General features: G+C 39.4%; 1 protein-coding gene across 1 annotated transcript in view; it reads left to right on the top strand.

Annotated features, from left to right (window-relative positions):
• LOC134601194 (transmembrane protease serine 2-like) overlaps positions 1–5,138 on the top strand; it is a 33,352-nt gene extending 28,214 nt beyond the window's left edge. The window contains exons 11-13 of the mRNA XM_063446010.1: positions 741–883; positions 3,375–3,527; positions 4,301–5,138. Of these exons, the coding sequence (XP_063302080.1) occupies positions 741–883; positions 3,375–3,527; positions 4,301–4,312 (308 nt within the window). The 3' untranslated portion in view covers positions 4,313–5,138. The remainder of the gene's footprint in view (positions 1–740; positions 884–3,374; positions 3,528–4,300) is intronic.
• Positions 5,139–16,585: the final 11,447 nt, after the last annotated feature.

The raw sequence follows: 16,585 nt of genomic DNA on the forward strand, positions 1-16,585 counted from the left end.
GTTGAATTTTGTCCACAAGATCATTGTGCGCGATACAGAGTTCATCCGTTTTATTCTCCAACTGACTTGTGCGGCCCCCCAACTCCTTGATATCGCGGCTGAGGTTGGCTGCTATTTGGCGGAAATCCGCCTTGAGGGATCCTTTGAGGTCCTGCAGCATCGTGTGGAGACTCTTATTCATCACCGGGTAATCATCCTGCACGTTAGAGTTGTCGTCTAGGTCGACTAGGCCTTCTGACATGGGTGATTGTGGCGTGGAGTCGTCGCCATCTTGGATTTGCCTCACCCTTTTTTTCCCGGTTTGCCGTACTTGGTCTGTAATTTTCGTTTGTTTGGAGGGTGCCATGTTGCTGACTGATGTTGTTTGTCCCAAAAAATGCGATATTTGTGCCTTAATCGTCGCTTATTAGCAGCTTTAGGGCTTGGTGGGTCGCAGAGCACTCACTCCATGCGTCTGTTCTGTTCGGCGGTTAGCCATGCCCCCCTCAACATGACTGCTTTTGACAGTCCTCTTATAATCAATCTGTGCCCAGTCAAAATTTGGGATGCGAGTGATAGTTCATCAACAGTCCACCAGTTGCCAGTCTGTCAAAAGTGTTCTAGATAAATATTCTTAGAAATATACATCGGCTCTTTGTTTAGTCTATTAAATAAATAATTAGTCTATTTCTTTAAATAAATAATTATTCTATTTATTTTTTGTAAACATGTTGAATATCGATTTCCCTTCACATCTGCAGGGCCATCTACCAGTTATTTAAGGGAAGCCTCTGTGAAGCTCATTGACTCCACAACATGCAATACTCCCTCTGTTTACAACAACGCTATTACTTCCACAATGATTTGCGCTGGTGATCTTTCCGGAGGAATTGATGCTTGCCAGGTCAGCCATCGAGTATCAAGGCATATTATATATATTTTATATAGAAGTATACATACACCAAATCAGTTAATAAATATTTTTTTTTTATTCTTTATTTTTGTTGTGCAAAAATTTGACATACAGGTTTGCTATGCCACGACAATAGTTACAAGCATTTCAAGAGGCATAGTACTGTGGCTAGTAAGAGAAACAAATGCACATTTGTTAAGAGTAATAAACAAGCAGAATCAAGTTATGTCAGATAATGAGATGACAGTAAACACATTTAAGACAGATTGAGGAGGCTGACAATAACGCTGTCAAGGAAGAAGTCTCGTAACATGCTAAACTATAATTATTAATTCTGTAGCTTAGTGGCCGCTGGGTGTCATTCGTAAGGGTAAGGCAGATTTTACATTGGTGCTAGATTAATGTGCCCCTCTTGAGCTAGAAATTAGACAAGCTCCATATCTGGGTCATCCTGGCTTGTTAACTAAGAGGCAAAACATTCTCACAACAGGACATACGATTCATTACATTATACCGGCAAGAGCATCAACTGGCATGCTAGAACAACTTGACTGACATTTAAGCATTAAGGCCGCGGTAAGCTAAGTGATAAAATCAGATGTGAGTGTGAAGGAGATGGGCCCTCAGTGTACATATCCTAGCGTGTAGTGTCCATGGCCGGTGACACAGTGGTCTAACTTTGAGTCCAGTATCAGGATCAGCCGACGGTAGTGATGGTACCTGTTTAGGCAAGTCTAGTCCTCCTGTCATCTCTTTGCTCCGCTTGGAACGCTTTAGCCGCTGGTGTCGGGTGGTTCCATGGTGGTAGAGCTGTGGCTGCTCCGCTCCCCCAGCCTGTGCTGAGACGGCAGTCATTCCCCTGTGTCCATGGGTCCCCCCATGATGTGCGGTAGGATCTTGGGCCCTTGGGAGCACCGATCCCCGGATGACCTTTCTAGGGTGCTTTCTCTTGTGGCTTCCCAGTACAGATTGGGACCGGGCGATCCCTGCTACAGTCCACTGTTTGACACGGGGAGTTGAGCGGTGAGGTTGGCTATGAGGGAGCTGGAGACTAGGCACAGTGGCCATTTTGCGTGTACTTCGTAGACTTTGAGGTAGGCTGTCATCTTGCTTAGGTTTTGCATGCTGCCTTTGACGCTGGGCCAGTTTTCTCCAAAACTCGTTGAAAATCGCGTCCAGCCTTGCGGAGAAGTCTGCTTGCTCAGTGAGGCAGTTAGTGGGACTCTCTGTGCTCTCCCAGGGTCGCATGGGTGAGACTGTGGCTGCTGACTTTGGTGCCTTCTGTGGCTGTATGGGTTCAGTCGGCTGTGTGGCAGTAAGTGACCCCAGCAGGAACCAGGATAACCCCCACCGGTCCAAGGGGGGGGAGGGAGACAGGGTTGTTGTGAGCCTGCTGTTGGGCGCCTGGTCTGTGCCGAGGGATCGGCCGCCGCCCCCAGACACATGGCCCCGCTCAGAGATAGGCCGCATGGCCGGACAGAGCGGTATCATATGGTACGGGTTTCCCCATGGTCCTTGCTTGTTTCTGCTTCGTCCTACGGTCAGCCCGAGCTTCTTTGGGTGTCGATTCAATCATAAATTGCCTATTTTTGCTCATTAATGCTGGAGCTCTTGGAAAGTGCTGCCGGCCATCTTGGCTGTCAGGCCTCGCCCCCCATCAGTTAATATTTTAAAAAAATGATATTTAATTTTTATGGCCTTACTTGCCAATACCTATGATTTCTCAGAGTTTTTATTTTATGAATGCCTCCTTGTCATTTTTCTTCATTTATGACCCTAGTGAAGATTTTACAGATATTAGAATGTTGGATGCTTTAGCCCTCCAATGACATTTTAGTGATGAATATTTATTTTAGGAGTTTTGCAAATCTTCTGATTCTGCCAATATTGTATGTATGATTGTGGGGAGATGGACCTCTGTCTCAGTGTACCTGAGTTATTAATTAATGTTCTACCCTGTTTTGGTTCACCTTGGATTTTCCTGTTTCTTTCACTAGACTAGGTTAAATAATTAGATCAAGTAAATACAAAAAGGAAAGAATAATTGTATAATTATAGCAAACGTTTTGTCATATTTTAAATTGCAAGCCTAAAATAGTTTTACTGTTGTAGCAGCAGTCCTCCTATAATGAGAATGATTTTCATATTTTAACATTAGGGGGAGCTGTAGTGCATGTGTATAGTTAGAATGGAGGACAGTGTCTCCAAGCTTTCTGCATCTGTCTGTTTGCTGTTTTATTTCTATATCTCTGATCTAAACTTTCTTGTTTCTTATATCAGTAAAGTTTAATCCCTTGAGTCAAACTGAATCTTGCAAGTATAATTTTGGCAAACATAATACACAGTGATTTATTTCATGTCTTAAAGTGATACTAGCCCTAAGCCATATAATATTCTTTAACTCTGTATAAACAACACAGTCTCTGCTCTCAGCACAAATGTTGACTTTATTTGACATACTTTTATGGTTTTGCAACCACAGGGAGACAGCGGCGGTCCTTTGGTCACTCAAACAAATAACTTGTGGTGGCTTGTGGGTGACACCAGCAGGCGAAATGGCTGTGCCAATGTCAATAAACCTGGAGTATATGGCAATGTTACAGTGTTCCTGGAGTGGATATACCTACAGATGAAGGTAACACATATGGTAAACTATCACTGCACTAAAAAGACTATGCCATCATTAGAACATCATTTAAATGATTGGTATAATAATGTGAGGCACATAAGTATACCCAGTGCAGTAGGTTTAAGTGTACTTAAGGATACAGGTACCCCATAACCTTTACTGCCCCTTAACTCTAAGTTGCTCTAACTCTAAGTCTAAATATCTGTGCCCTATTCATAAGGATATGCTCTCTAACCTTATATACTCCCTATTGCATACTCCCTAATGCTCAACACCTTAACCCTAACCTCCTCTTAAACCTAACCTTGCCCTAACAACCCCTTACTCTTACCTTTTTCCAAACCCTGACCTCACTATAGCCTCTAAGTCAACTTTTCCCCACCAGCGGATTATAAATGATGCAGTTTATAATGGCACTATAATGCTCCTGTATTATAATGAATGCAGTGATATACCACAGTCACTATAATGAGATTTTGTAAAAAGTCAAGGTGAATGGCAATTTATTGAGAAACCTGATTGCAAAAGTGAGTAATCATGGCCATGATTTAATAAGCTATCCAAAAGATTCCATGCTGTTAGAAAACTCTCCAAATGCTTTACCTACAGAAGTCACCAATAAAGTCTATGTCAGCTATTTTTGAGGCATTTACCAACATTGGGTTATCACATGAGCTCTGGGCAACTTAGTACGTCTCTGATAGATATATGTTTTCATATTACTATATACAGAGCATTAAACATTAGCTTTTGCTTAACTATTGTTTATTTTATTCCAGACATACAGATGATGTCACAGAGTTTTTATTTCATTTTATAACTACGATTATTGATGAAGAATACAGTTTCAGTGAGCTGGGAACAGCGACTTTATTATAAATCAAGATGGTGCAGTACTTATGGTTTCAACAGGACCAGCTCAAGAAAGATCAAGAAAGAGGCTTGCTGTGTCACAGTTGTATGGACTATATGTTATAATCACAAGATTATAAATTGGCCAGCTTCAACCACCCAACTGCCCATTAATGACCCGTTTTGGATTCAAATGGGTGAATGTAATTTATTATTCAATGCTGTTTTAAGTTGATATAACAATAATACTTTTCTGAGGCTCCCCCGACTCTAAATACCTTGGGTCTACATAACTCCGACATAAACAAATCAATGAGTTGATAACATTTAATGGATACAGTTGCTTATTATGAACAAATTTTTATAAGTGGACAAATTACCAGAAACACACCACTTGTTTCCATTGTTACTGCTCTACTTTTAGAGTGATCTCCCGTGTTGCTCATTCCAAAATGTATCTGTGTGTAAGGAGAGCCATTCAGTTCTACACATGTACTCGTTACACTTGTAAATCCCTTTAGCCCCTTAAGAACACAACTTCTGGAATAAAAGGGAATCATGACGGAATATTTCCGTCATATGTCCTTAAGGGGTTAAAGGAGGATCAAAATCATTCCTAATTATATCCAACACAGTAATTTGTAAATACTTGTATATTCTAATGTTTATTTGTTATAGAGTTTTACCTAAACACGCCATTTCTGATTATTGTGTTATCCTATAGAATGCACTTTTTCTTCTAATTTCTTTGGGTACAGAACTTTGCCAGAGAGAGAGAAAGTTTGTACGTACCTCTACACTAACAATGCGTTATCACTGAGATTTTATTTTTTACAATTACCTGTGTGCCAAATTATTTCCTTTGGCCTTGATTTAATATTCTTGGATAAGATTTTTTCAAGTGATTTAATATTTTTGGATAAACTATTATTATTATTGCCATTTATATAGCGCCAACAGATTCCGTAGCGCTTTACAATATTATGAGAGGGGGATTCAACTATAAATAGGACATTTACAAAGAACTTACAGGAACAATAGGTTGAAGAGGACCCTACTCAATCAAGCTTACAGTCTATAGGAGGTGGGGTGTAAAACACATTAGGACAGGAATTTGCAGTCAAATAAGGAGGGTTGCCCTTTAGGAGAGAGCAAGAGACAGGTATGTGAGGTAGAGGTTACTCTGGGAGGCCATAAGCTTTCCTAAAGAGATGGGTTTTAAGGCACTTCTTAAAAGATGCAAGACTAGGGGAGAGTCTGATGGAGGTAGGCAGGCTATTCCATAGGAAGGAAGTCCTGCAAGTGTGAGTTGACCGTACAGGTGCGGACAACGGACAGGAGGTGGTCACGGGCAAGGTGGAGAGACTGAGAAGGGACATACCTATGGATCTGTGAGGAGATATAAGAGGGGCTAGAGTTGTTCAGTGCTTTATAGGTGTGAATTAGTACCTTGAATTGACTCCTATAGCATACAGGAAGCCAATGTAAGGACTGACAGAGGGGTGAGGTGTGAGAGAAACGACTAGAGAGGAAAATCAGTCTGGCAGCAGCATTCATTACGGACTGTAGCAGTGCAGTACGGCTTTTGGGAAGGCCAATCAGGAGAGGGTTACAATAATCCATGCGGGAAATTACTAGAGCATGGACAAGCTCCTTGGTAGTATCTGGTGCAAGAAAGGGGCGGATACGGGCTATGTTTTTAAGATGGAATCTACAGGATTTGGCAACATGCTGGATGTGAGGCTCAAAGGTGAGGCCAGAATCAAGTATGATGCCAAGACAGCGCACTTGCAAGGATGGACTGATGTGGATAGCACAAACTTGAAGGGAGAGCGAAAGAGGAGGATCAGTATTAGGAGGAGGAAAGACAAGGAGCTCAGTTTTAGAGAGTACAAAAATGTGGATGGTGAGAGCACGCTATGACACTTTACCCTTATTACACATGAAAAAAATTCTCTTCTAGACCTAAAAACAAGAATAGAGAATATATAGGGTAATAACGTAGCAGTTCAATAAATTTAAAACTACCATTAGAAAAACTCACATGGTCATGAGCCACTTATAAAAGCTGGCTCAGACTAACAGCATATCAACACAGCGTTTATCCACTCAGGCTCCAAGCTTTTTCCCTTCTGCGGTCATTTTTTCTTTAATGTCTCAATTACTACAGGATGCAAGGGGTAATATAACAAAAGATTTATTGACACACTATGGGTAGCTGGACATAAGGGATTAAAAACATACAAATAATAAAAGTCCTCTGGACATAAATAACTCTACGCGTTTCTGCCCGTGGCCTTTCTCAAGAGTTCTTTTTTCTTCTTCCTTACTGCTCGTTTAAATGCCGTCTTTTGGCGCTCTTTTCCTCCGTCTAACTTCAATTAATTCCTGGTTCCGGTTTCCGGTTTCAGTTTCCGGTCGCATCCTTCCGTGTCCACAGTTTATGACGTCACGACGTTCTCTTCGTACTAACGTTGTGACGTACATGTTGGGGGCGGGACCTACTATTGTCCGGATTTTAGCCCGAATCAAAAATGGATTCCCCGGAGTCCAGATGGGGCAAAATACCAAAAATAGGTAATATTGGCTTTCTATAAACACATACTATTTGTGTCATGCATTACACCACACATAAAACTCAATTTTAAAAAGCCTAAACAAATATGATGGGGAGAAATATAAACATATATGCTGAGGAGAGAAATATAGACATATATGCTGAAGAGAGAAATGGGACATCAGTTAATATTCTTGCTAAACATTTTAAGCAAATCTTCATAAAGTGCAAGATTGAGATCAACCCAGAAATATGAGTTAAAATGTATATAAAAATGTATTAAAAAATATAAAAATATTAAGTATAAAAACCATAACCTTCATAAAAAATATATATGCTATATATATATATTAATAAATGATTTAATATAAAATTGATGACATATAAGGCTGAAAAAAAATCATAAATATGGGGTAATCTCAAAATCAACATTCAAACCCTGTGGCATTAAAGTGTCCACATTAAAAATCCACATAATTTCCGTTCTATTGAGTACGTTTTCTTTATCCCCCCCTCTCCAATGAATATCAACCATTTCAATTGCTATAAAATCTATAAAATCGGATCACTATTATGGTGTTCTATAAAATGTTTGGAAACACTATGATTTATAAATTGTCGATTTATATTATAAATGTGTTCCCTAATTCTAAGTTTAAGGCTGCGAGAAGTTCTGCCTATATATTGCAATCCACATGTGCAAGTTAGCATATAAATAACATTTTAACTATTACATGTTATAACATTTTTTATTTCGGATTCTTTTTTAGTGGTATTTGATACAAATTGAGAGATCTTTTTACTTTTGCCTTTTCTCATTTTAAAGCATCTACACTCCCCACAATAATAAAAACCTTTTTGTTGTTTATAAAAAAAGTTATTGTTGTCTTTCTTATCAACATCTAAAAAACTTTTTGTTAAAACTTGCTTAAGATTCCTAGCCCCCCTAAAAATAATTCTTGGCTTGTCTTTAATAAATTCAGTCAACTTATCATCGGTTCTTAAAATATGCCAGTTATTATTGATTATTTTCCTCAAATTTCTATTGTGGGTACTAAAGTTAAAAATCAGGGGTACCTCCTTTTCTTTACTTTGAGTCAAATTTTTATTTTTATATTGTAAAAGTGATCGTCTGTCTATCTTTTCAACCTCCTTAAAAGTTTTCTCTAGGGAAGTACTCTCATAACCCTTTTCTTCAAATTGTTTCATTAGTTTTCCCGCCTGCTGTACAAACTCTTCATTTTCAGTACAATTCCTTCTAACTCTCAGTATCTAACCCTTTTGAATATTTTGCAGCCACGGTCTAAAATGGCAACTTTCACAGTCAATAAAACTATTGACATCAACAGCCTTAAAGTACGTTTTACTTTTGATCTTCTGATCTTCTACATAAATTGTTAGATCCAGAAAATTAATTTGTTTGCTACTAATATCATGTGTGAGGGTAATATTCCACTCATTTTTATTCAGATTATTAAAGAGTGTTTTAAGAGATTCCTCACTACCTTTCCATTTTAAAAACACGTCATCGATATAACATCTATAGAGGACCAGATTTGCCCCAATTCCTCCATCCTTATAGATGAAAGAATATTCCCAATAAGACATGAAAAGATTGGCATAACTAGGGGCAAATCTGGTCCCCATAGTTGTACCCTTGATCTGTAAATAAAATTTATTCTCAAACCAAAAAAAATTGTTTGTAAGTATTATATTTATTCCTTCTTTAATAAACTCTATTGAGTATCTGACAGATCACTAAATTGTTTAAGAAAATATGTGGCGGCTTCACAGCCCTTCCCATGATCAATATTAGTGTATAGTCTGCTAACATCTGCAGTAGCCATTATATAATTTTCTTCCCACTGGAAATCTTCCAATATATTTAAAAGACTTATGGTATCCTTGACATATGCTTTACATTTCTTAACTGGATCTTGTAAAAACTGATCTATATACTTGGAAAGCGGGGCTAAAAGGGACCCTATCCCGGAAAATATAGGTCTTCCTGGTGGTTTTTCTACATCTTTATGTACCTTTGGGAGTACATAAAAGACAGGAATTTTTGGAAATTTTACATTCAAAAATTCAAACTCTTTTTTATTTAAAATACCATCCTCAAACCCTTTCTTTAAAAAGGTCTGATACAGTTCTGTAATATCTTTAAGGGGGTTCTTTTTAAGCTCTTGATATGTGCTTAAATCTTTTAATTGTCTATAAATTTCTTCTATATAACTTTCTTTTTCCCAAATAATTACACCACCTCCTTTATCCGCGGGTTTAACCACTATACTTTTATCCTTCTGTAAATCTTTAAGTGCCTCCCTTTCATCTCTTGTAAGTTTATTTTGATATTTATTTAGAGGTTTAATTATTTTAATTTCCTTTAAACATGATCTTTCAAATGTTTTAATAGAATCAGTTTTAAAATTAAACAGATAAAAAGATGATTTCTTTTTTAAAAGAGTATGTTTAAAATTATCTTCCACTTTATCAATATTTCTCAGGGGCATAGTGCTAAAAAATTTTTTTTGACATTTTCTCGTGAATCTATTAAGATCAATAAAAGTTCCAAATTTATCAACCGCACAACTGGGTGCAAACTTAAACCCTTTATTTAAAATCTGAGTATGTGAGTGAGTTAAAACTTTCTTTGATAAATTAAAAATTCTAAAATCTCCTTCTTTAACTTTATATTCTACCTTCTCCAACTTTTCTCTTCCCTCTTTCTTTTCTCCTCCTTGGTGTTGTCTTATTCCCCCTCTTCTAATTCTCTGCTTCTTTTCCCGGGGGTATACATTTTCCCTTTTCTCTCCATCTGTCTTTGTGTACCTTGGCCTAAAAATGACTCATCATTATCCAAATTCCTCAATCTATTCCTCAATCTATTGAACCTATTCGAGAGGTTCTAGATTCATACTCCTCATTTATCCTATCCTTCCTATACCCCTTCTTGTATTTTACTTCTGTCCACTCTCTTTCCTCCGGTTTACTTATTGTCTCTAAATTCCTATATTGTAATTGATAACTTGGTCTAATTTCTCCATAGTCTTTTCTTTTTTCTTTCATAAAGGGTTCTCTTCTTCTATTACCCTCATTCCTCTTTTTTACATTAGAATCTCTATTATTTTGTCCTTTCAGACCTCTCTTTTTAGGGGGTCTAATGTTCCCTGTTTTATAATCTTCCTGATCTCTCATGAGTTTTCGTTTCTTAATTTTAATTATTGATGTTTCAATATCATTAATTTTCTAAATCATAATTTAAGTGATATTTTCAAATTCATCTAGACCTAAAAAAGGTTCTAATTGCTCCTGGATTTTCTTAATTTTTCCATCCAGTTCATGTAGGTTCAAAGTCCTACGGTCAATAATAATCCTCATTGTGGCGAAACCAACTTCGCCACTGTGAACTGGAGAAGCCTGGTTGCTAGCCTCCTGCCCTGCGACTATGGCCCCTGGACATATTGTACTGGAAAAACTATATTTGGGCATGTAATAATGTATATTGCTGCTACCGGCCCTTTTAAAAGCATCTATGAACAGATTGGGACTTTTGGGACTACTGTCCCTTTAAGACTGTGGAGCGTATTACAGTAATCCTGCCTTTAATACTTTAATGTCATGTATGTATTTTTGTATGCAGTTAACCTGGGTGATATATATGCAGCATTCATCTGATCGTTCGGTAGAATCACTCCATTCATTATATTGAGTGAAACTACCGAACAACCAGACCACCCAGGAATAAGTGTGCCTCCAATTACCGTTTGCAACAATGTTGCAAACAGGTAATTGGCAATCCATGTAATGTATTCTTTGTCCTCTGGGTGGCCGCCATTCGGGAAACAAACACGTGGCGGCGGCCATCTTAAACTACCGAACAGCGGTGTTTTGCCGTCGAGTGTCTGGAACTGAAATCGGACACTCGACTAGGCAAACACCGCTGAGACCTCCAGACTTCCAGGATTTCGTGGGGAAACTACCGTACGGCCCGCCGTTCGGTAGAAAGAAACGTACGAACTAGGGGATTCATGCGAATCCCCCTTAGTCTCTATAACACCAGTAATTCATCTGTTTCATTCACTTGTTTGTGACCGACCGCAGGGCCAAAATGCATGGAACTGTTTTCGGATACTTTACCCATGCGGTCGGTCAAATCTTTGGAACCTCATATCTCCCGAACCATTCATCCGAATGACCTGATTCTTGAATATGTTGTCCCCCTGAATAAGGGCTATCAGGGGATACCTGTTTTGGAGGTGTAGCATATGTATTTGGGGTACATCCAGGAATTGGGGAAAAGGGTGTACGGTATAATTATATTAAGTGCTAATCTAAGGGGAGAAAATGTGTGGGAGGTACATCCCTGTGATTGGTTAATTTCATCCTCCCCCTGGGAGTGTCCTGTATGTACTTGTTTGTAATAAAAGCCAGGCTGGATGAGCCAGTCTGTAGTTCCTGTTTAACCCTCAAAATGAAGTGTCGTCTCGTTCTTGGGGGGAATTGGATTGTAAGCTGACTGCCAGGAGTGTAAGCGGATTGTATGCTTTTCTTGTTCAGCTGTTCCAGTTCGGAGTGTTATTTTGTATCCAGATCGGGAGTTTGGTGTTCTGCAGTAGCTGTGCCTGTCTCTAGGAAAGGGGATTATCGCCTAAACGGATTTTATTCCCTTTTATGCTGAAACGGTCCGTTACACTCATCATATTGAAAGAAAAGGAATCCAGGGCTCCATCCCAGATTCCAATAAAATTCTCATTTTCCTGATCAAACGTGGGTAATTTCTCAAATCTTAAACTCCTAGGGGTGATTTGGAGAGAAATATATTTCTCTAAAGTGAAAATTTCCCACTTAATCGTCATTTCTTTAATCATACGTTTTTCCAATTCTTTACATATTGTATCTAGATCATCATTAATGAGGATATTCTCATTGGCTTTAACTTCATTCTCCATATCAAATTTCAGCTCTAGATTATTATGCCATTTACTCCTAATTTGAAAAATAGACATGATAACTCTAAACCAATAACATTAAAAAGTGACAATAATAACAGAAGTGAATATAAAAAGGATTAAGGTTAAAAAGGTTTAAAACTAGGTGCACCAATCACCAATGTGGGTCACTTATTCACATAAAATAATACAGTATACAAAAATGTGGATGGTGAGAGCACTCTATGACACTTTACCCTTATTACACATGAAAAAAATCTCTTGTAGACCTAAAAACAAGAATAGAGAATATATAGGGTAATAACGTAGCAGTTCAATAAATTTAAAACTACTGTTAGGAAAACTCACATGGTCATGAGCCATTTATAAAAGCTGGCTCAGACTAACAGCATATCAACACAGCGTTTATCCACTCAGGCTCCTAGCTTTTTCCTTCTGTGGTCCTTTTTTCTTTAATGTCTCAATTTCTCCAGGATGCAAGGGGTAATGTAACAAAAGATTTATTGACACACTATGGGTAGCTGGACATAATGGATTAAAAACATACAAATAATAAAAGTCCTCTGGACATAAATAACTCTACGCGCTATATAAATGTTGGCGCTATATAAATAATAAAATAATAATAATAATAATACCGTGTTGGCATAGAAAACTCCTCCTTTGAACAAAGAGTATATGATGGATGAAATTAACCCTTTGAGTGATTGAAATACAAATGCAGAAGAAAATAGACAAAGTCAAGCAAGAAACAAATTTAAGGTAAAGGACTAAAGACGGTAAATTGAAAATGTGCGTACAAACGTATATAGCCTGAAAGCGATGTAGAGGCGATAATGTCTGAGACTAAAAATAGATGTGGGTAAAGCTAAAGAACTTAAAATTAGTTCAAAGTGGCTAAGGCTTTAACCCCTTATGACCGGAGGGCGTACTATTACGTCCTTTTAAAAGCGGCTCTAAACGCCGCAGGGCATAATAGTACGCCCTCCGGTTTTTAGTAACTTACCCGGTCGCCGGCGGTCCCACTCCCAGGAAGCCCCCCGCGGCAGATCTTCCTTCTCCGTTCCCTCCCGGTCATGTGAGAGTGAGGTCCTTGCAAGGACCTCACAATCACATGGCCGGGATAGCTGGCTTCTGTATTGCCAGCAGGGGGACTAACTGTAATGACAGTTAGTCCCCCTGCTGGCTGAAAATCAAATTCAAATAAAGTTAAAAGTGTAAAAAAATAATAATATATACTTAGATCATATATATATATTGTATATATATACACATATACACACATACACATACACCGTCTAGGTGTATTTTAATATTAATATATATATAATTATATATATATTAATATCAAATTACACGTAGACTGATACTGATTAAATATATATATATATAATTATTGTTATATATATTTATAAATAATATAAAAAAAATATGTAAATACGTAAAAAAAAAAATACAAAAAATAATTAAAAATAAAATATAAAAAAATATATAGATGTGTTTTATTTCGTTCTAACTGTATTGTGATATTAATATATATATATATATATCAAAATACACGTAGAACGAAATAATATATATATCTATATACATAAATATGTACGTATATATCACTATATATATACCTATATATAAATAAAAATATTTTAAAAAAAAATATATATATATACGTATATATACACATATGTATATATATACATATATTAATTCTACACATATATTTATGTAATAATTTTACATAATTAGGTATCCTAATTAATTACAATTAGCAGGACCTGCCTGACCACCCATGCCGAAAGTATAGGGAATTTAATTTGCTAGCACTATATTTAACCCTATAACTTTCCAAGACACCATAAAACCTGTACATGGGGGGTACTGTTTTACTCGGGAGCAGGGCCGGATTAACATAGGGGCTGATGGAGCTGCAGCTCCAGGCCCAGGCCCATAGAATAGGCCCATTTAAAAAAAAAAATATATATAATTTTTTTTTTTTTTTTTTTTACACACATTACTCTTAGGTTTGCCACCTCACTGGTATTTTACAGGCACAGCCGGTATTTGAGGCTGCCTGGCCGTGCCAGTATTGCAGTAATACCGGCAATACAAATGCAGGTATTTTTCTCAGAATAAATGGAGATTACTCTGCAATACCAGCACCGGCCAGTAGGGGTCACTGTGTGTGTGGAGAGAGGCAGGGATAGGAAGTTACAGCATATCCCTGCCTCTCTCTACTACTTACTGATCCGTGGGGGAGCAGCTACACAGCACAGAGTCCAGACAGCAGCTCTACAGCTCAGGTAAGTGAGGGATGGGGGGAAAGGCAGCAGGGACACATGGGGACAATGAGACACTAGGGGACACTGAGACACTAGGGAACATATGGGGACACTGAGACACTAGGGGACACAGACACTAGGACACATGGGGACACTAGGACACATGGGGACACAGACCTGAGACCTGAGACACAGACCTGAGACACTAGGACACTTGGGGACACAGACACTGGGAGACCTGGAAACACTGAGGCACTTGGGGACACTGGAAAACATGGGGACACAGACACTAGGGGACACTGAGACACATGGGGACGCTGTGAGACATAGGGACATTGGGAGGCACTGAGACATTGGGACACGGAGACACTATGTCCCCATTTCTCCCAGTGTCCCCATGTCCCCCATCCAGTGTCGCTAGTGTCTTGGTGTCCCCATGTCTCCCAGTGTCCCCAAGTGTCTGTCTCCCAGCCAGTGTCCCCTAGTCTCCCAGTGTTTGTGTTCCCATGTCTGTGTCCCTAGTATCTTAGTGTCCCCAAATGTTTCAGTGTCCCCATGTCTCCCAGTGTCTGTGTTCTTAGTGTCTCAGTGTGCCTAGTGTCCCCATGTCTCCCAGTGTCCCCATGTCTATGTCCACAACTGTCCCCATGTCTCCCAGTATCCCCAAGTGTCTGTCTCCCAGCCAGTGTCCCCAGTGTCCCCAGTGTCCCCTAATCTCCCAGTGTCTGTGTTCCCATGTCTCTGAGTCCCTAGTGTCTCAGTGTCCCTAGTGTCTCAGTGTCCCCATTTCTCCCAGTTTCCCTAAATGTCTCAGTGTCCCCATGTCTCCCAGTGTCCCCATGTCTTTGTGTCCCCGGGTCTTTCAGTGTCCCAATGTCTCTTAGTGTCCCTGGGTCTCTCAGTGTCCCCATGTCTCACTGTGTCCCCAGTATCCTAGTGACACGGGGGCACACTGAGACATGGGGACACTGGGAGACTAGGGGTCTGGGTGACATGGGGACACTGACACTGTGATACATGGGGACACTGAGACACTGGGTGACTTGCGAGACTGAGACACTGGGGGGGGGGGCAATACAAATATACAGCAGAATCAAACTGGGAGTAGTTTGTTGGTGATTTTACAGAACTTTCTCTGATGTCACTCCTTGTGATTATACAAATGATTAAGGCTGGTATTTATTTTCAGAAAAGGTGGCAACCCTAACTACTCTTCACATTCTCTTGCTTAACCCCTTAAGGACCAAGCTTCTGGAATACAAGGGAATCATGACATGTCACACATGTCATGTGTCCTTAAGGGGTTAAAGGAGCACTATAGGGTCAGGAACACAATCATGTATTTCTGACCCTATTATGCTAAAACAACCACCCTGGCCCCTTCTTGACTCCCTAAATATAGTAAAATATGCTGCTGGATCTGCCTCTGAACTGACTGTCTGCTGACATCATCAGAAGTGGTGGTCTGAGCAAATTACAATACTTCTCCATAGGATTGGCTGATAACTAGGCAGATCAGGGGCAGAGCCAGCACAAGTCCAACATAGCCCTGGCCAATCAGCATCTCCTCATAGAGATGCATTGAATCAATGCATCTCTATGAGGGAAGTTCAGTGTCTGCATGCAGAGGGTGGAGACACTGAATGGCAGTGCTGCACACTAGGCAATACTGCCACAGGAAGCACCTCTAGCAGCCATCTAAGGAGTGGTCAGTGGAGTTATTTTCTCTGAAAAGAATGATTCTACTGAAAAGAACAAATACAATAAGTGGTAGTTGTTTTGGTGACTATCGTGTCCCTTTAAGTTTGGAAGCTTAAGAGGGATGTATGGGAACAAAACTTGTGTGGACTGGCTGACAATAAAATTAGTTTAGGTAATGCAGACGTTGGTCTCTCTAACACTGTGGCATGTCCCCTTTCTTTTACACTTACTACATACACCTTTTCTCTGTCCCATACTATATACCAGGAACTTCTGCCTGCTAGTAAGAAGGTAAGGAGACAAGTGGACCAGCGAGTGCTAGGGGACAGTCCTTAGAAAGCATGGAGTGAGCGCATCATTAGACACATTTATGTCAAGCTCAGGGTGCTGCCTGCATAGTATGCCCTTAGTTGGACAGCCTGCATTATTGGCGGGCAGCCTGACATGCATTCATGCCAGGCTGTCCTTCAAATTCTTTGGACAGACATGCCCCCTTTTTGGGCATGTTCTCCCCTTTTGGCAGTTTTGGTTACGTGATTTGCACCAGTGGCCCACCCTTTTACCCCGCCCATTGACTTCCTGCTTCACTGGACACTGCTGTTAGGGGGTATGGATTTACTTGAAAGATGAAAGCATAAATTAGAGAGAGATTAACATAGAGTATGTGTTTTCTTATAGCTGAATCCTTTGAGTTTCCCTCCAGCACCATCTCCATCAGATACA

Source organism: Pelobates fuscus, chromosome 1 (assembly GCF_036172605.1).
Source record: "Pelobates fuscus isolate aPelFus1 chromosome 1, aPelFus1.pri, whole genome shotgun sequence".
Lineage (NCBI taxonomy): Eukaryota > Metazoa > Chordata > Amphibia > Anura > Pelobatidae > Pelobates > Pelobates fuscus.